The sequence below is a fragment of the Pristiophorus japonicus genome, chromosome 3 (genome assembly GCF_044704955.1).
Source record: "Pristiophorus japonicus isolate sPriJap1 chromosome 3, sPriJap1.hap1, whole genome shotgun sequence".
In the NCBI taxonomy this organism is placed as follows: domain Eukaryota; kingdom Metazoa; phylum Chordata; class Chondrichthyes; family Pristiophoridae; genus Pristiophorus; species Pristiophorus japonicus.
The window spans coordinates 257,369,375-257,390,081 of record NC_091979.1 but is presented as its reverse complement, the minus strand read 5'-3'; the positions used below and the strand labels follow the sequence as shown (position 1 = coordinate 257,390,081).

Sequence of the window (20,707 nt, the reverse complement as noted above, 5' to 3'; positions counted from 1 at the left end):
AATGCATGGAACCACTTCATTATTCTCTCAAGAAATTAATGTATTTTGTTCTCATTATGGATGAGCAGAAGGATGCCAGCGCTGGGGCGTGGAACACCATTTCCAATTTTGTCAGTATCAAATCCTCCGAGGTCAGGTATAGGACAGCCAGCTGTAAAATTGACGTCCCTTTATGTTCTGCTCCAACAATGTGTCCAAGCACCACTTAGATGAACATTCTCTCTTGCATTCTTAATGATTTATTTTTTTTCTCCCAATTCCTGCCACCTGCAATCTTTAACAACGCCAGTGAGTGTGATTGCTAATGAGAAACAATTCTCTTCTGCCCTCCAGAAAGTGGTTTGAGGCTGCTCAAATCACTTTAGAGAGGGTCCTTCTGCCAAGAGAGACTTTTATCGCAGCAGTCTGTGCTTAATTCAAACTCTGGGTCTCAGAGGTGAAGTGGCTCAGTTTCCTTTTCGTATGTTGTTTTGATAATACCTGCAGAAGCATTATACCAAAAAAGTGAAGCAACAAATGTATCAGGTATATCTGAAGACATAACATTGATTCGTAACAGGAATTAAACACTAAGCGCAGGCAGAAAAACAAATTTCCATTAATATTTATATTGCCGATTATAGGAACCAAACAGCCTGTCTCCCTGTACACAGAGTGAGTTGGCTTTTACCTAGATTCTATCCTAAGATGTTCATAGCAATATTCAGATCACAGCATATGTGAGTTAAATGTAACATTTGAAGTTTAAATATACTATTGATCTCCACACTATTAATTAGGATATACAAGTGACATATATATTACCATCCAGAATTTGTGTAGTCCACATTGCATATTAATATAATTATCACCATTATACTAAAAGGTAAAATATGTTTGATTTCGACAATAACTTCCTCACCAATATTTGATTGCCACTTTCTTGCAATGTTTATATGATATGGCAGCAATATCTTCTACATGATTTACTAAGTTTACGTGGAAAGTGAAGAATTTCAGCAAGACTGAATGATGGTGCTTATGCAATAAGGTCACGCATCATAATGATTGCAGTTCCACTTTCCAGGGTATTGTAAGGAGATTGCTTTCTCTGGATTAAATCAGGCTGGGGGACCTCAGTTTTCATTAAAAAAGGATGACATTAATTATCAGATAAAACTTTGAAAAAGTCTCGAGTACAGACTTTAGATTACATCTAAAAATAGAAAACAAATATCCGTGATATCACAGTGTGCATGTAGGGTCTGCAAATGAGGTCACACTTGGTGGAATTAAAGTCAGTATTACACACAAAAAGTTGATTGCTACTCCTAAGACAGAGATAGACAGTTTCTTAACCGATAAGGTAATAAGGGGTTATGGGGAGCGGGCAGGGAAGTAGACCTGAGTCCATGATCGGATCAGCCATGATCGTATTAAATGGTGGAGCAGGCTCAAGTGGCTGTATGGCCTACTCCTGCTTCTATTTCTTACGTTCTTACATTAGATTAAATAGAATACATATTTTTAAAGAGTGAATTTCATTCTAATCAGGTACAATATTTAGAGCTCTATTTTGCTCTATAAAGTTAACAGAAAATTATTTTACTGAACAATTATAAACCATTCTCCTTTATACAGATCAAATATAATTCTTAGTTTCGCTCTTTGCTAGTGTGATGATTCACGCACTTCACTATCCCAACGCAAACCTGGCTGGCCTACCACATTCTACTTTACATAAACTTGAGGTCATCAAAACTCGGCAGCCCGTGTCCTAACTCGCACTAAGTCCCAATCACCCATCACCCCTGTGCTCGCTGACCTACATTGGCTCCCAGTTAAGCAACGCCTTGATTTCAAAATTATCATCCTTGTTTACAAATCCCTCCATGGACTCACCCCTCCCTATCTCTGTAATCTTTTTCAGCCTCACAGCCCCACAAGATGTCTGCGCTCCTCAAATTCTGCCCTCTTGAGCATCCCTGATTATAATTGCTCAACCATCGGTAGCCGTGCCTTCAGCTGCCTGGGCCCCAAGCTCTGGAACTCCCTCCCTAAACCTCTCGGCCTCTCTATCTCTGTTTCCTCCTTTAAGACGCTCCTTAAAACCTACCTCTTTGACCAAGCTTTTGATCATCTGCCGGTATTTCTTCTTATGTGGCTCGGTGTCAAATTTATTTGTTTTGTCTTATAACACTGCTGTGAAGCGCCTTGGGACGTTTTACTACGTTAAAGGCGCTATATAAATAACAATTGTTGTTGTTGTTGTAAGTAATTCGTGCTGATTTTTCAAGTTGATCCTTCACAGTGGGCCCACCCTTTGGCAGCATGATGTACGAATTTGTGGGAAAAATGGCTCCATTCCTGATTCTGGCAATGCTGGCATTACTAGATGGAGGTGAGTGAAGAAAAAGATGGTTGAGTGCTGTCAGCCGTTCAAAATTGATTGATGCAGAATAATGATTCTTGTCTGCTTTAGCCTTACAGCTGTTTATTCTCCAGCCATCCAAAGTGCAACCAGAAGTAAGCATCACATTCCAGCCTATTTTAAAATGACAAAAAGCACCTTGTTTAAACATTTAAAAGATTTTTTAGAATTCTGGTGTTTTACTTGATTCACCCACGATTATAATTTTTCATTTGCGTTTATTGTTTGATCATTTCCAGAGTCAGAAGGGGAGCTCACTGTTTACACTTCTACATGATCCTTACATATTGATTGCTGCAGGTACTGCAACTAATTTTCAGGTTTGGAATTGTTCCATATATTATAAATTGAACAATCCATATTCAAGTGGTATTTCCAGAATTCTTTCTTTTCGGCCATCTGCGGAGTCAAGGATGACTTGCTTCCACACTAATATAAGTTCAAAGGTGGCTGATGAGTCCAATGCTGGATCTACAGTCTCTGTCACAGATGGGGCTGGTGGTGGTTGGAGGGACGGGTGGGGTGCTTGCATTGTCGAACGCTCCTTTCGCTGTTTGGACTTGGCTTCCACTTGCTCCCGACGAAGAGACTCAAAGCGTTCGGTGCCTTCCCGAATGCTTCTTCTTCACTTTGAGCGGTCGTGGGCCAGGGATTCCCAAGAATTGGTGGGGATGTTGCATTTTTTCAAGGAGGCTTTGAGGGGTGTCATTGAAGCATTTTCTCTACCCTCCTGGGGCTCACTTGCCGTGACTGAGCTCGGAGTAGAGTGCCTGTTTCGGGAGTGCAAATACCCAACGGTCATGCTACGCCAGCAGCTTAGATTGCTGTTGTGTCATTGGTGTCTTAGTAATATCCAGAGGGCTTCACATGTTGAACAAATGGAAATCAACATGGGAAGAAGAGGAGTGGATATCATGGATTTAAGGGGAAGCAAAGCTGGAAAAGCAGTTGAAAAGAAAAGTCTGACATAACTGGTTGAGAGCAGGAAGGGAGGAGTTTGGACAAAGGGATTTCCAGAAGCTTGAAGCAAAATAGCCAAGAGAGAAGCTACTAGTGATAAGAGCAAAAAGACAGGGAATAAGGAGTTGACCTGTTCCAGGACAGAGGAGAGTGCAAGAAGGGACTTAAGGCTGAATCACTCCAAGATTCACTCCTATAGCAGCATTGACTGAAATTCCAAAATTTGATAGACAGCCTTTCAATTGATCATATTGTCTGAAGGCTCTAACCACTCAGTCAGGGGACTTTTAACCTAAAAAAAACAGGTGGGTTTGGAGCTTTTGGTAGTTAAATTGTTAAAAATGGGATTCCTGACCTGAACCCACCTCCATCCTGGCCACTTCCGATTTTAACTGAGGCGGGATGGGAGCGAACAGCAAACCTGTTCCCAGGGAGCGGAACGTTAATTTAAATATTATAATGAGGCTGGAAGCCTCTTTTGTAACTGCATATAGATGGTTTTCACACAATTCGTGAAACCCGGCAGTTACAGCAAGGCGGGGTCTGCTGGATCCAGGAAATAAGTACCTTTACACCTACCTCCAGGATCTAGGGTCCATACCTAACCCACCCACTGCGGTCAGAGACTCCCCCTCACGAGGCATCTGGTCACCCCTCCAAGTAAGTAAGTCAGTCAGTCAGTCTCTCTCATGGCCTCACCCGACCCCCGGATCCTCCCTCCTCTGCCACAGGCCTACCTGCCCAAAGGCAGCCAGCCTCGCCATCAGGCCAGCCGGCGGGCAGGAACCTGAGGCCTAGCATGCAAATCAAGCCCTGCCGTTAAAGTCGGTCTCCTGGGTTTCCCGACCGCCTCGGAGCTTCGCCTGCCCCAATCTGCCCTCCTTCTTAAAATTCAGCCTAGTATGTAGGTAATCTATTCAGTTACTGATATGAGCCTGATTGCTCTCTTCCAAGTTCTCCAACTCACTGGTGTGTCAACTCAGGAGAAGTGGAGCAGTGGATCTCAAATATTTTTAATTGAAGACCCCTTTTTCAGATGGATTAGTAATCACGGATGACCATCCTCCCCCCCCCCCCCCCCCCATCTAAATTATAATACTATACAATACTCATCATGTGAAAGTGCTGTAAAGAGTGTTTTAATATTGTTTTTAAGAAAACAGCTATTTGCTGACAGTAGCATAGTGGCAATGTTACTGGACTAGTAAACCAGAGGCCTGGACTAATAATCCAAAGACAAGTATTCAAATCCCACCACAGCATCTGGGGAACTTAAATTCACTTAATTAAATAAATCTGGAGTAAAAAGCTAGCATCAGTAATGGTGAACATGTAATACTGGATTGCCGTTAAAAACCCATTTGATTCACGAATGTCCTTTAGAGAATTAAATCTGCCATCCTTACCTGATCTGGCCTATGTGATTCCAAACCCTCAGCATTGTGGTTGACTCTTAACTGCCCACTGAAATGGCCTAGCAAGCCACTCAAGGGCAAATAGGGATGGGCAATAAAGTTAGGCCACAGATCATCTATGATCTCATTGAATGGTGAAATGGGCTCGAGGGGCTGAATGGCCTATTCCTGTTCCTAAGGAGCGGTGGAGAGGTTTAGGGAGGGAATTCCAGAACAAGGAGCTGAGACGGCTGAAGGCTCATCCGCCAATGGTGGGGTGAAGGGAGGAAAGGATGCACAACGGGCTGGAGAAGGTTACAGAGATACAGACGGATGAGGCTATGAAGAACATGAGCAGGAGAATTTTAATTGGAGGTGCTGGAGGACCAGGAGCTTCATAGATCAGCAAGGACAGGAGTGATCAGTGAATGAGACTTCCTGCATACTAGGATACAGGCAGAAGACTTTTGGATGAGCTGAAGTTCACAGAGCATGGAGGGTGGGAGGCTGACAGTACATTTACCCTGACCAACCTCATGAGGTCACCGTATTGCCATTCATGGAGTGGTTGAGGCTGCTGACATCCGAGGAAGAAAGCCTATCTCTTCCTGCTCATATCTTTGCCAGCATTGAGGTATAAATTTAGTTTGGGTGCACCACAAAACAGGTTTACCACTGCTCTTCCTTCAAGCCATTTTAATCCTCTTCTTGGGCTCTCTTTCAAAGACAAGATTCGATGATTCTTGGCCTGCAAGGTACAAAAGAGAAGCAAGGAGGATGAGAGACTATCTGAGATGAAGAGGCAGGCATTATGCAGTAATTTCTGCTGCTGTGAGAGAGGGTAACAGGTTTAACTATTGCAGCTCAATCCTATTTCCTTCGCTCCTAGCATTAGAACACCAGTCAGGAATGGGGTTTCCCCGTTAGATCCACCCTGCCTTTTAAGTTAGTCTTCCTCCGCCAGGAAAATTCAGACAGCTGCTGTTGGGATCATGTGGGTGGGCAAAATTCCTGCTCTACCATGTTTCCCTGCCAGGAAAATTTAGGCCTTGCAGGTTAAGGTTGTTTCTACTCTTCAAAGTAATTTCAGACTAGTAGATAGATAATAGGTTTTGTAAGGTTTAAACACTTTCACAAAAAGACACAGGAAGAAGTCACGAACTAAAAATATTCCAGCCTGTGCACCCACGGTAGCAGTGGTAGCAGATTTGATACGGAGTATCACTGCGGCCACAACAACTTTTACCGTGCTGGACATTTCAAATGGGGTTTGATCCATTCCCCTGAGACGGGAGGACCAGTATACATTTGTCTTTACCTTTTAAGGGTCAACAGTACACATGGACATGTCTTCCACAAGGGTTTCACAACAGTCCCTCAAGTTTTCACCGGAGTATCGCCGAGGCACTAAAAGGTTTTAGTCAACCAAATCGGTTGGTCCAATATGTAGACAACCTGTTGTTATTCTCCAAAATTGCGGAGGACCACGGGCCATTATTGAGTGAATTGCTGCATTTGTTAAAAGAAGCAGGTTTTAAGGTGAATCCAAAGAAAGCTCAAGTCAGCCAAGAGGAGGTGCAGTTTCTAGGATTGACCATTAGAGCAGGAGAGCTATAGATGGAGCTAAGTGAAATACAGTCAAGGAACTACCCATTCCTAAGGACATGTCTGGAGTAAGGTCTTTCCTGGGAATAACGGGTTACGGCAGGGAATTTATCGAAGGATATGCAGACATGGCAGCTCCTTTGTTGAGGCTTCTTTGGAAAGGAGTAGAGTAGGAATGGAATGAGAGTTGTCAGGAAACTTTCATCTGTTTAAAGAAGGTGTTATAGACAGCACCAGCGTTGGGAGCAATAAATGGGGACCAGGACTTTAGTCTGGAGGTAGCAGATACTGGAGATAGCTTGAGTGCAGTGTTACTCCAGGAGCGACAAGGCAAGCTGAGACCGGTGGCCTACACCTCCCGGGTTCTCGCAGAAGTAGAAAAGAGCTTTTTGAATTGCGAGCAACATCTGTTAGCAACTTTTTGGGCAGTAAAACATTTTCGGTCGCTCACAGGGTTAGCTGCAGTGACACTACTCACCTGTCACACCCCGACACAAATATTACTGGACAGTAGAATGAAAGATGGGACAGTGATCAGTAACAGGATTGCCCACTGGACATTGTTGCTTACTCAGTTAGACCTGAAGGAGAACCAAAGCTAGCCCCGAACCTGGTTTATCTGGGAGCAGCTCACATGTGTTCAGTGGAAGGAGTGTGGGATGTAGATGTGGGATTCCAAGCAGGGAAACATCCGACAGGCAGAGACATTTATGTAGATGGGTCTAGTTCAGTGACGAGCGGAGAGAGAAAAACAGGCTGTAGGATTTACGATCCAGAGGCAGGAATAGAAAAAGCCATAAATCTCCCCAAAACTAATTGCACAACAGGCCGAATTGGCAGCTGTAGCCTATGTGGTCACACACCCTAGTGAATTCCCAACTCCCTATATGATATGTTCGGACTCCATGTTCACTTGTAACTCCTGTACATAGTATTTAGCAATATGGACTAGATGAGGGTTTACGTCCTCAGACGGGAAGCCGTTTGTAATGTCCTTACTCAATGGCACAAAACCCACACGAGGCACGTTCTATGGGCAAGGTCACTATGACCTAAACCTTTATTCACAGGACCAAGAAGTGATGACCCTGCGTGGGACCTCCCTTTATATACCTGGATGACCAGGTAAGGAGTGTCTCCCACAAGTTCACCCCCTGTGGTCAAGGTGTGCATTGCTTAAGTATATACAGTATTGCAGTGGTGTTACATAGAGGTTATATACATGACATCACCTCCCCCCAAAGTTTTACTGGGATCATAGGTTAAGTCTTTCAGGTGGTCTACGCTCCCTCGTGGAGTGCCGCAGTTGGGGCTCTGGTTGTTGAGCCTTGGCGTGAGTGTCTGTCACCTGTGGTGATTCTGGCCTGTCCGGGCTGACCGCGGGGACTGTGCATGCTGCTGAATGTTCTTGTTGCTCGTTCACTGGCGGTGGTGTGAGCACCATCTCATTATCTTCCTCGGGTTCCTCAGTGTCCATGCTGAACCTTTTTTTTTTAAACTTGGTCCAGATGCTTACGGCATATCTGCCCATTATTAAGTTTAACCACGATGACCCTGTTCCCCTCTTTGTCTATTACAGTACCCTCAAGCCATTTGGGCCCAATGGTGTGATTGAGGATAAATATGGGGTCATTTATTTCTATACATCTCCCCCTTAAATTTCGGTCATGGTACTCTTTTTGAGACTGGTGCTTGCCCTCAACTATGTCGGTCAGGACTGGGTGAATGAGGGACAACCGAGTTTTGAGTGTTCGTTTCATAAGTAGCTCAGCGGGCGGGACCCCCGTGAGCGAGTGCGGTCGGGACCAATAGGCCAGCAGGAGGCGCGATAGGCGGCATTGAAGGGAGGGTCCTTGAATCCTGAACATGCCTTGTTTAATGATTTGGACCGCACATTCTGCCTGGCCACTGGAGGCCGGCTTGAACGGTGCTGTCCTGACATGGTTGATGCCATTGCCCGACGGAATTTGTAGCTCGTGAAGCATGGGCCATTATCGCTAACAAGGATGTCCAACAAGCCGTGGGTTGCAAAGACCCCACGTAGACTCTCCACAGTGGTGGATGTCGTGCACAAATTCAAAATGATGCACTCGATCCATTTTGAGTACGCATCTACCAAAATGAGAAACATTTTTCCCGTGAACGGGCCTGCATAGTCTACATGAATACGTGACCATGGCCTGGTGGGCCAGGGCCACGGGCTGAGCGGGGCCTCCCTGGGGGCATTACCCAGCTGGGCACACGTTGTGCACCTGCGAACACAGTGTTCCAGGTCTGAATTAATTCCCGGCCACCAAACATGTGACTGGGCAATGGCCTTCATCAGCACGATGCCTGGATGCTCACTGTGGAGTTCCCTGATGAATGCCTCCCTGCCCCTCTGGGGCATGACTACCCGGCTGCCCCATAGTAGGCAGTCAGCTTGGATGGAGAGCTCATCCATCCGCCTGTGAAATGGTCTGACCTCCTCAGGGCATGCTCCGTGTGCGAGCGCCCAATCCCCAGTCAGGACACATTTCTTAATCAGAGATAGGAGGGGGGATCTCTGTTTGTCCAGATTTTGATCTGGCGAGCTGTGATGGGGGAACCTGTGCTGTCAAAGGCATCAATGGCCATGACCATCTCAGCACTTTGTTCTGCTGCCCCCTCGGTGATGGCCAGTGGAAGCCTGCTGAGCGCGTCAGCGCAATTTTCGGAGTCAGGCCGGTGCCGGATGGAGTAGTCATAAGCAGCCAGCGTGAGAGCCGATCACTGTATGCGAGCTGACGCATTGGCATTGACAGCCTTGCTGTCTGGCAACAGGGATGTTAGCAGCTTGTGGTCCGTTTCTAATTCGAACCTCCTGCCAAAAAGATATGGATGCATTTTATTTACACCAAGACACATGCGAGTGCCTCCTTCTCAACCATCCCATTTCCCCTTTCTGCTCGAGAGCGCGACCTGGAAGCATAAGCCACAGGTTGTAGTTGGCCCTCAGCATTACTCTGCTGCAACACGCACCCAACCCCATAGGACGATGCATCACATGTCAGAACCAATTTCTTACAGGGGTCGTACAGGTTCAATAACTTATTTGAACAAAGTAGGTTCCGCGCCCGATTGAAAGCCCGTTCTTGACAGTCCCCCCAAAACCAATCACAGCCCTTACGCAAGAGCACGTGAAGCAGCTTCAACAATGTGCTTAAGTTTGGCAGAATGTTCCCGAAATAGTTCAAGAGTCCCAGAAATGAATGCAACTCCGATGTGTTGCCGGGCCTGGGCGCTCATCGAATCGCCTCCGTTTTGGATTCGGTGGGCCGAATACCGTCTGCAGCAACCCTCCTGCCCAGGAACTCAACCTCAGGAGCCAAAAATACACATTTAGACTTCTTGAGTTGCAGGCCTAGCCGGTCCAGTCGGCGTAGCACCTCCTCCAGGTTGTGGAGGTGTTCCTCGGTGTCACGACCTGTGATGAGGATGTCGTCCTGAAATACGATTGTTCCAGGAATGGATTTGAGCAGGCTTTCCATGTTTCTTTGAAAAATCGCGGCCGCTGATCGAATGCCAAACGGGCACCTGTTGTAAACGAACAGTCCCTGTGTGTAGTGATGGTGGTCAGTAGTTTAGATTCGTCGGCCAGTTCTTGGGTCATGTAGGCTGAAGTGCGATCCAACTTGGTAAACAGCTTGCCACCTGCCAGCGTGGCAAATAGAGCGGGTATTGGTCTTGTGGGGACACCCGATTGATAGTGGCCTTGTAGTCACCACAGATCCTGGCAGAACCATCTGCTTTTAGGACGGGAACGATGGGGCTCGCCCAGTCGCTGAATTCAACGGGTGAGATGATGCCCTCTCTCAGTAAATGGTCCAATTCGTTCTCAATTTTCTCCCTCATCACATACAGCACCGCTCTGGCTTTGTGGTGTACTGGTCTGGCGTCCGGGGTGATGCGTATCATTACTTTGAACGTCCCGACGACAGGTTGGAATAGTGACTCAAATTGTTGTAGGACTTGTGAGCACGAACTTCGCTCCACAGATGACATTGCCGTGCACATCCTCCCATTTCCAGTTCATCTCAGCTAACCAGCTCCTTCCCAACAGTGCGGGACCATTGCCCGGGACAACCCAGAGCAGCAGCCGGTTCACTGATCCATTGTGTGTGACCGCCAACATTGCACTGCCTAGTACTGGAATGATTTCTTTGGTATACATCCGTAGTTGTGTCACAATGCGTTCTAGTTTAGGTCTACTGGCTTTGAGTGGCCATAGCTTTTTGATTTGTTGAACGCTCATGAGTGACTGGCTGGCCCCCCGTGTCCAGCTCCATGCTTACAGGGATGCCCTTTAATAAAATCTTTATCATCATTGGTGGCGTTTTGGTATATGAGCCGTGAATGTTTGCCACATGAACCCGCTGAACTTTAGTGTCCATTGATTTGCCCCAAGAGTCATCGTGCCTCACAGACCCCTCTTCTGGTTCATCCGTCTCGTAAATTAGCCTGGTTACAGGCTTCCTGCACATTCGAGCTAAATGGCCACTGAGGCTGCAATTTCTGCAGACAAATTGTTGAAACCTGCAAGTCCTGGCAGAGTGTTTGCCCCCACACCTCCAGCATGAGCTGAGATTCCCATTGTTGTGAACAAAGGAGCTATGACCCGGCATTCCTCGCTGATTGTCCCTTTGACTGCTCTTGAGTATCCTGTTAGTGGGTGTCAATGGCCCCATCCCGGACCGCATTGTTCACAGTGATGGCATAAATGTCCGTTCAGCCTGCCATTGTCTCTGTTGAAAACCTACTCTGGAGTCTATTGCAGCCTGGGGTGTGTCGAACTGCCCTTGCCTGCCTGCGGGGCTCTGAGTCGCGTTTATGATTATTGACTCCCTGATCTCCCGCCGTATTGGAGGCAGAATTGCGCGCGTATATTATTTTAGTTTCCTTCTCCCCCACCATGAAAGTCTGAGCCATCAACGCTGCAGCTTCCAAAGTCAAGTCCTTGGTCTCAATTAACCTTCGGAAAATCCCCGCATGACCGATGCCCTCAATAAAGAAGTCCCTTAACATCTCCCCCCTGCAGGCGTCTGTGAACTTACAGAGGCTGGCCAAACGCCGGAGGACCGCAACGAAGTCCGGTATGCTCTGTCCTTCACAACGTTGGTTGGTATAGAATCTGTGTCGGGCCATGTTTATGCTGCTCGCCGGTTTGAGGTGCTCACCGATTTGTTTGCTGAGCTCTTCAAAGGTTTTGTCCGCCGGCTTTTCAGGTGCTAGTAGGTCCTTCATGAGCGCGTATGACTTAGGTCTGCAGCTGGTCAGCAGATGGGCCCTTCGCTTGTCGGCCGCTGCATCTCCCAGCCATTCTTTTGTGACAAAGCTCTGCTGGAGCCTCTCAATGAAATCGGCCCAGTCCTCACCAACACAGTACCATTCCTCTATGCTATCAGTGGCCATTCTCGTGGGTCGTTGATTCCCGTTTCTCGTCGCTAATGTAATGTCCTTACTCAATGGCACAAAACCCACACGAGGCACATTCTATGGACAAGGTCACTATGACCTGAACCTTTATTCACAGGACCAAGAAGTGATGACCCTGCGTGGGATCTCCCTTTATATACCTGGATGACCAGGTAAGGAGTGTCTCCCACAAGTTCACCCCCTGTGGTTAGGGTGTGCATTGCTTAAGTATTCACAGTATTGCAGTGGTGTTACATAGAGGTTGCATACATGACATCGTTGGTGACAGCTCCTTTATTAAAAGTAATTCTGGACGTCACAGATAGGGACCAGAAGGATTACTACATCCAAAAGCACACTCTAAGACAGAGCCCAAGTGGAAAGGGAATGAGAAAGCTGACACATGGGCAGGAGAAGGGACGCCTTGGGACCCATATCACTGTGGACAGATCATGGCTGTAACAGGCAAAGAGTGGCCCAAAGAAGTACCATTGCCGCCTGATTTAAAATAGGCTCAGCTATGAGATACAGACCTTTGAGCAGCGATTAGAGACAAGTTAGACGGGAAGTCTGTAGCGGGACCTTTGGGAGCTGCAGACATAGCAGTAAGACAGGGAATGCTATTTAAAGGAGACAGTTGGATCGTGCCTGGGCAGTGCAGGAAAACATTCTTGCAGCTAGCTCATGGGAGTCCAGGGACTGGACATCCAGGGCCAGAAACGACATGGAATAAAGTAGAGGCTGTGGGATGGTGGCCTGGGCTTAGAAATGTCTCTCAAAGTACAGGACACTCCCCACATGTACTGATGACAGGGAGACTTATGAGGACCCCGACCCATATCCTAGCACCAGTCCTGACTAAACGTAGGTTAAAGAGGTCACACGGGATAGATTTGTCAGAGATCTGTATGATACTCTGAAGGGGCTGCATTGGGAAGCAGCTAACAATATGGGCAGGCAGCACCAGCAGAATAAGCTGCTGCTGGAACCCCGAGTTACACAGGAATGGAGGGTAAAGGATCAGGTAATGGTCAGGAATTATGCCAGAATATGGACATTTGAACCGGTGTACAAAGGACCATATAGCATAGTGGACAAGGCAAGCCCTATGGTCTGTTCAATCCAGCTGCCAAAACGAATAAACTGGTTTCACATAAACCAATGTAAGCCGTACAATCCCGGAGAGAAAAGTAAAAAGCGGGCCAAGGCCCAAGGAACTGTAATGAGTTTCATCAGTGCAAGCCTTCCACCCGTGCTGTGGGATGATGATGATGGAGATGTAAGGTACTGAGCAGTAAGACGGAGTGGTCAGGTGCCACAACCTAGGGTGCCCTGGACGCCTCCTCCATCTCCACCTCTGAGTCTCCGAAAGACCAAGCATCAGGATAAAAGAAGAGGGAAGCAGTGATCTTAAAAAAAAAATGTACATATGTGTGTAACTGAAGACAGACCTGTGAGGAGGAGCCCCCACAGAGCAAGAGTATTTCTTTTGTTTTGTCTTTATAGGGGCGAATTGAGCCAGAGATACAAGATGAGGTGGACAAGCCTGTGGATGGCCCTGATTATAGCAGGATGGGGAGATCGGGGAGACACTGAGATATTCCTTACTTACGGGTGTATGGGAGGAACCGGCCCCACCGTAACTCAAGGGGGAGCAATACGGAGCAACAAGGGCATAAATGCCTATGCACACATTGGAAGTTGGCCAGGGTGGTTAGGGTCAAATTCGATCAAGTATTCCAGACAAACCGAGGGTAAACTTGGGGAGGTAACAGCGGCCTGCCCAAGGGTAAACATCACGACCAGAAAGGTACGGGTGAAAGAGGGTAGACATGTTTGTCTGGAATGTAAAAGTACCACCCCCATGGGAGGGTGGTGGCAGTTACGGAAAACAGACAGGGGCAAAATTAATGCATCCACAGAATGGGAGAAATTGGGTAATAGTTCAAACAGATGGACCACAGGAACAAAGAAAGGCAAAATTGTGTTGGGAGAAATGGTGGAACAAGAGATTTATATCTGTGCGTTTAGATCAAGCCACAAGTGCAGGGGAGGTATGGTGATTGTCTTTAAATGACAGTGGCAGGATTCTGGGTCGGGAATGAATTGGACGCAGGGTTTTGATTCTTGTGTGACCTTGAACCCTCCAAAAATAGTCAATGCAACCGCGCTGATCGCAAACAAATTAAAACCTCCCCTTAAAATGCTGGAGATTCCAAACCAAGAAATTCCATGTCCTGTCCTGGGCTGGTGTTAATCCCAACAGGAAAAATGTTGCATCATACTGTGTATTACAAAGTAGCGTCGGTTATTCTGAATTTAACAGAGTTACAATTACCCCGGTGGTGCCCGCCAGAAACGGAAAAGTTATACGAGCGATTGTTAAGAGAAATGTTTAAGCAATTCTATCAGAAGAATTATGGAGATGAAAGGCAGGGGGAAGCATATAATTCGATAAGCAACAGCCAGACGTGCTGGGGGAGATGAAAAAGGGGAGTGATGAATGATGTAGCTACAGCATTTAATATAGGGACATCACTGGTCAATAGTATAGGCAACGCGTAGTTGCAAGTCCAAGTAAATACCTTAAGGGACCAGTTAAAGAAAATACTGGAGGAGGGTAGTGACATAAAGGAGGACCAGGTAATGACAATCCATTTGAAAGAGATGGTAGCTGAGGTGGAGACACACGCTCAGACCATCAATACTTTAATAAAGGAGGAGAAAAACGCATCAGATCAAGCTGCTCAGAATGACGTTTGTGTCATGTACGGAGCTTGGTTGTTAAATGAAGGACGCAGTAATTTAGAGGATTTAAAACAAGGCCACGTACCATCGTGGGTCAGTAACTAGCACCTAAATACTTTGAGTGTCTACAATAACCTCCTGAATTCATGCCAGCTACGGTCAGCCTCCAAAACGCACCCAGTCCCGGTCAACTGTGGTCAGAGTAAACAGTCTATAATGGAATAGTGCTTAGAATACCAATGATGGATCAGTCACAACGACCCGTACCGGTATGCAGGGTGGAAAATATTAGGATAATTCGGAACGGGGTACATGTGAAACACAATAAAACCCCTCAGTATGTGGTGAAATTGGGAGACTCAATAACCGGTGCTAGTCTGGAGGGATGTCAGAGAGGAGGTACACATGTGATATTGTGCCCCTATCATCTGAATCCTTTCAACCGGTCGGTATGTGGGTTCAAGTATGGGGACGGGCAGCCTATCAACTGCATCATGGATGTGACGGCTCACAACCATGTCCCGCCACAGGTTGCGTACAAGGGAAACGGGACATACTGTGTCACCACCAGCAAAAGTCGGTATAGAGTACACCAGGATACTTGGTGTTCAGTGACAGATTCTACCTTTTGTTTCAAATCCCAGGTAGAGACACTAATAGCACAAGAAAGGATAATTCCTATCTCAGACCACAAACACATAAGTATCACAGTCAACAGTACTTTACCGAACCTCCAGAAATACATATTGCATTTTGGATACGATATCCCACCGTGACCTGAACATTTGACCGAACTATTAAAGGACATCAAGCTATCCCATAAATATTATTACACATTACACCAAAAGAACGAAAAAGTAAGGGAGGAAGTCGAGAAAATGATTGCCCCTCCATGATGGGATCTGGGTCTCAATATTGAGATTACCCCTGGGTTCGAATCGTATCACACTCGTTAGTACTTGTACAGTTGGTAATAGTGTTGTATCTATTTATCCTGTGCTGTAAATTAAAACAAAAGACGAGTGAAGGGAATCTTGAAGGGTTATTAAAATGAACCAAGGCCAAAGTGTTTCTAAAAGCATAAACTAAAGTCAGATGGATCAAGGCTGAACATTGTTTTGTTGCAAAAAATAACGTTGGTTTATTGGAAAAGGTACTGTTTTGTTGTACAAAGGGATGTAATCTGGAGTTTTGGCTGAAGGCTACAAAACACCCAAAAAGGCTCATGGAAAAAAAGAAGTCACCTGGAGTTTATAACAAGAGACATTAAAGGGGGAAGTGTAAGGTTTACACACTGTCACAAAAAGGCACAGGAAGAAGCCACAAACTAAAAATTGTTTAAAACAAACATTTGGGACTGTCTAGGTGGGAGAAAAAGGTGCCAGCCTGGGGCAGATGGTGACTCATCACCGATTAAAAACAATCTCTGCGTTCAGGAGCTAGACCTGATTATGCACCAAAACAAAGAGATTGATACAATCTAACCAAGGAGCCCCTGGATTGATTGGCCGGAGGGGGAAAAACAGTTTCCTATAGAGACTACAAGTCTGCAAGAAATCAGGACAACAAAGGATCCCACAAGGCGTGCATTTTTGGATAATGGGGCACAAAAGATAAGGAGTTATCTTTTGCCCTGTCGACTCCTTGTGCAAATTGTGGACATCCAGACCCATCACCGCAGCCAGTCAAATGGATCACCTCAAACAATGAAACCGATCCAGACGCATTAACAGAAAACCCAGCCCAGCGGGACATTTATTCATAAAATGGATATATATGTACAAGCTGAAAGAAGCTCAGAAGGAAGAAGGGCACAGAAGGAAGAAAACAATGGAACGGGCAGAATGGAGCAGACCAGAAGGACAAGCAAGATGAGAAAGAGGGAACATCGGAGCGGAACAACCGGTCACGGAACCAACGACCATAAGCTTACAATTGACAATACCAGCATCTAACTGGATGGCTGATTGTATGTCTTTGGTCAATTCTCTCAGAAGTCTTGTTCTGTAATTTGTAGTTGGTTTTTGCGTAATAAAACTAACATTTGGGTTAAGCTTAAACTTTGCGTTACGTGTAGTCCTTTCCTGTAATTCCTGAGGTCTACAAATCAAAGTAGAGTGTAAAACTAACACCTTACAGTTTCCAGGAAGTGGGATCAATGATAAGTCTTAAATATTCAAGCCAAATTTGGGGGTGATCATCCACGCTCACTGCACACCGGGTATGTTTGAACTTACAAGTGAATTTTGGGGCCTGGAGGTAGTTGTTGCATCAGCACAAGCAATAAGGATGAGAGATCATTTGAGATCCACTGGGGTCAAGTTGGAGGTGAGGCAGTTATGGAATAGTTCTGCAGAGGCCTTATCATGACAGATTGTATGCCAGTGAAGATGGATATTGGAATTTACTCATGGAAAATGTCTAGCTTACCTAAAAGGTCCACATTTATTGTCTTGAAAAGTCTGTCTTCAGTAACATTCAATTTTATTCTGTAAATACAACATTGCTATATTACTTAACAAAACTTGGTCACTTTAGTCAAAACCATGAATCAAACATTATTAGATGCTTTGTTCTCTATTGCTTCTGTGCTGTATATTCTACGTAATGTAACATGCGACACTGGGCTGCTACACAATCTAATCATCCCAATGGGCTTATAATAGTAATATCAGCCCCAAATCATACAGTGCACTGTATATGTGCCAAAAGTGATTTTGCCAGAGTGCTCTCCGAACATTAAAAATAGTCACTGGAGAGCTAATCATTGTTCATGTTGTCTTAGCAGGCAGAGTACAATTCTCAGCCTGCAGGAAAAGTTGATCCTGCTGTCTGTACTTGTCCCTCTACTACAGCTACTGGTCTTACAGTGGTGGTGTATAACTGCAGCCCAACATTCTGGTAGATTTGATATGTTGTTCACAGGAGAATATGCCACACTGAGACAGATAGGTGATGTTCTCATATTAACAAGTGTTAACAAATTATAACAATCATTTATTGAATGTGTTTAAGCTTTGCATCAAAGGTCATTTCACCATCTTCCTTCGCGCAATAATTGATTAGATCTTGGTAAACAGTGATGCAAACGATTGATGCGTTCTGTATTTCATTAAACTTGTTGAAAATTGAACAGGCTTGTTTGCTTAAGTGGTTTAACCTTTCAATAATAAATATTAAAAAGCACAAGAATAGAAGCATTTCATGTAATTACACCCTCTGCTTGATTTGACAGTGTTCCTTCTGTCAGTATTTCTTTGTCAGAACCATGATAAAGGGTACTTTTTTCTCAAGAGTCCTATGGTATAAAATTAATTTAGCACATACAACCTTCTCTTCTTATTTTTGAGAATTAATAATTGTTGGTCATTTTAATAACTTGATTTTGTTTTTAATAAAGGAGCCATATGCTTTGCAAACATGGGCATTGCAATGCTAGAACCAGCCTTGCCCATTTGGATGATGGAAACCATGTGTTCCCCGAAATGGCAACTGGGTAATTATAAATTCATACCGCTTTTTCTTTTGAAATTCTCAGCACCCATTAGAGAATAACAGGGGCAAATTTCCCAGGCCATCAAGTGCAGCTACATTGTTTGATTCTTCAAGAGGTTGCCTCTGGTCAATATTAATAGCATAACTATGAATCTATTTGAAGTGAGTGGGTTTGTGTTCTCACCAGAAATACCCACCAGAGGAAATCTTCATGAACAGACTTATATTGCTACATCAAATAATCAGGACAATTCTTCTCCCAACAAGAGTTAACTCAAATCTCAGAACTGTGCAACATTTGATTTGCCTCGCCTCCTATCAATTGCATTATTTATTTAACTCCTAAGTTATCTTTGAAATAAAGAAAGATTTGCATTTGTATAGCACCTTTCATGACCACAAGATGTATCAAAGCACTTTACAGCCAATGATATACTTTTGGAGTGTAGTCACTGTTGTAATGTAGAAAACATGGCAGCCAATTTGCGCACAGCAAACTCCCACAAACAGCAATGTGATAATGACCAGATAATCTTTTTTTTTTTTAAGTGATGTTGTCCAGGACACCGGGGATACACTCCCCTGTTCTTCTTTGGAATAATGTCATGGGATCTTTTGCATCTACCTGAGGGAGCAAACGGGGCCTCGGTTTAACATGTCATCTGAAAGATGGCACTTCCAACAGTGCAACACGCCCTCGTGCAACACTCACTCAGTCAATCTAGATTTTTGTGCTCAAGTCTCTAGAGTGGGACTTGAACCCACAACCTTCTGACTCAGAGGCGAGAGTGCTACCCACTGAGCCAGAGTTGACATAAAATAAATAGATTGTTAAATTCACTCTAGTCAGACGATTGCACTGCACTAACCTTTCATTTTCCACCTATAAGGGAAAGATTTATGCTAATAATTTATGGCACAGGGTTTTAAATGTTTAGCAGTTAACCGCACAAGAACGTATCCATGCAAATACCAATTAGTGTTAAGTAAATATACTGATCAGCAAGCAGTACACTCTCAGAAGAAATCTTGTACAGTATAAAAGCAACTGGTTAAAGAAAAAACTTTTAAAAAACTGGTATAATTATACAAATATTATTCTTGTCCTTTTGTTATTCTAGCTAAGCCTTCAACAGGAAATTAGAACTGTTTATTCACATTGCAGCATTTTATTACCTTTACCGGTATCAATACCTGCTCCTTGCAGATTGTGATTTCATTACTTTTGAATGACGTTCACAATGATAAGCGTTATTTTGGTTTGCAGGCATTGCTTTTGTTCCAGCAAGTGTCTCATATCTAATTGGAACTACCATCTTTGGTATCCTCGCACACAGAATGGGCAGGTAGGAAATTACCTTGTGAACTATTTATCAAGCATGTAGGTCTCAAAATCTATGCAATGGATTTTGATGACTTTAATAATAAAAACGGATCAATAGATATCCAGTGGTTCCTGTCTTAAACTATATTTAATAATCTAATACCCTTTGTGTCTGCTTGCTCAGGAAATGAAATCACATGGGTTTATTTTATGAAAGAAAATTTATAGGCTTGGCAGCCAGACTATGCCATTTCTCAGACAGCAGTCATATTAAGGCAAAGCCAGCTTCTCAATATAAAAGCACTTGAGTGGTTAACATCATCAGTAAATCCTGTAAACACTCACCTTTTCTCATCTCTTCCTCAGGTGGTTGTGTTCTCTTCTCGGGATGATAATCGTTGGAATAAGCATCATTTGCGTAAGTTTAACAATAAAAATGGAGTTACTTGCTGTAATAAAGTGAGCTCGATTCAGATTTATTTCAATCCCCCCTTTACTAAACATTTCATTTCCTCAAATTTATTATGGCTTTTTAATTTAACCAAACTTCTTCAATTAATCACTGGTACTTCACATATTCATTTGATGTAAGTCATGGTCTTAAAATACATTAAAAATAACTAATTAGGCATCATTTCATTGTTTTGAACACTAATAAATGGATTTAATGTTGAATGAGTTTCATATACATTACACTTCCCACATGAAGGAAAATTATTTTCTATATAAATTTATATTCTCTAAAAGAGCCTCTAATGAATAGCCATGCTTATTAAATTCAACTGCACGCAGACAATCATAATTATTTTTGGCACATATTAACATACATAAGTATAATGTCACCTTAATTCAGAAATTGCTGTTCCCAACATTAGTGAACAAGTGCTTAGAGTATCCATTAACCCATTGCTAAACGAGCAGACAGGGGGATGTCAGTCAAACACATTCATTTGCTAATTTTGGCAAGTAATTTCTCGGAATTCAAAGGATTACATAGGATATACGGCACAGAAACAGACCATTCATCAAATACCGTCCATGCCGGCGTTTATGCTCCACTCGAGCCTCCTCCCATCTTTCCTCATCTAAATCTATCAGCATAACCCTGTATTCCTTTCTCCCCATATGCTTGTCTAGCCTCCCCTTAAATGCATCTATGCTATTCGCCTCAACTACCCCCTGTGGTAGTGAGTTTGACAGTCATAAGAACATAAGACCATAAGAAATAGGAGCAGGAGTAGACCATTTGGCCCCTTGAATCTGCTCTGCCATTCAATAAGATCATGGCTAATCTGATCCTGGCCTCAACTCCACTTTACCACCCGCTCCCCCATAACC

The 20,707-nt window shown here is 44.4% G+C and overlaps 1 protein-coding gene across 1 annotated transcript in view; it reads left to right on the top strand.

The window, feature by feature from the left end:
• The window catches only part of slc18a2 (solute carrier family 18 member 2), an 87,275-nt gene that overhangs the window by 44,083 nt on the left and 22,485 nt on the right, over nucleotides 1-20,707 (top strand). The window contains exons 6-11 of the mRNA XM_070874971.1: nucleotides 2,291-2,380; nucleotides 2,462-2,505; nucleotides 2,650-2,710; nucleotides 17,951-18,046; nucleotides 19,313-19,391; nucleotides 19,736-19,787. Coding sequence (XP_070731072.1) covers nucleotides 2,291-2,380; nucleotides 2,462-2,505; nucleotides 2,650-2,710; nucleotides 17,951-18,046; nucleotides 19,313-19,391; nucleotides 19,736-19,787 — 422 coding nt within the window. The remainder of the gene's footprint in view (nucleotides 1-2,290; nucleotides 2,381-2,461; nucleotides 2,506-2,649; nucleotides 2,711-17,950; nucleotides 18,047-19,312; nucleotides 19,392-19,735; nucleotides 19,788-20,707) is intronic.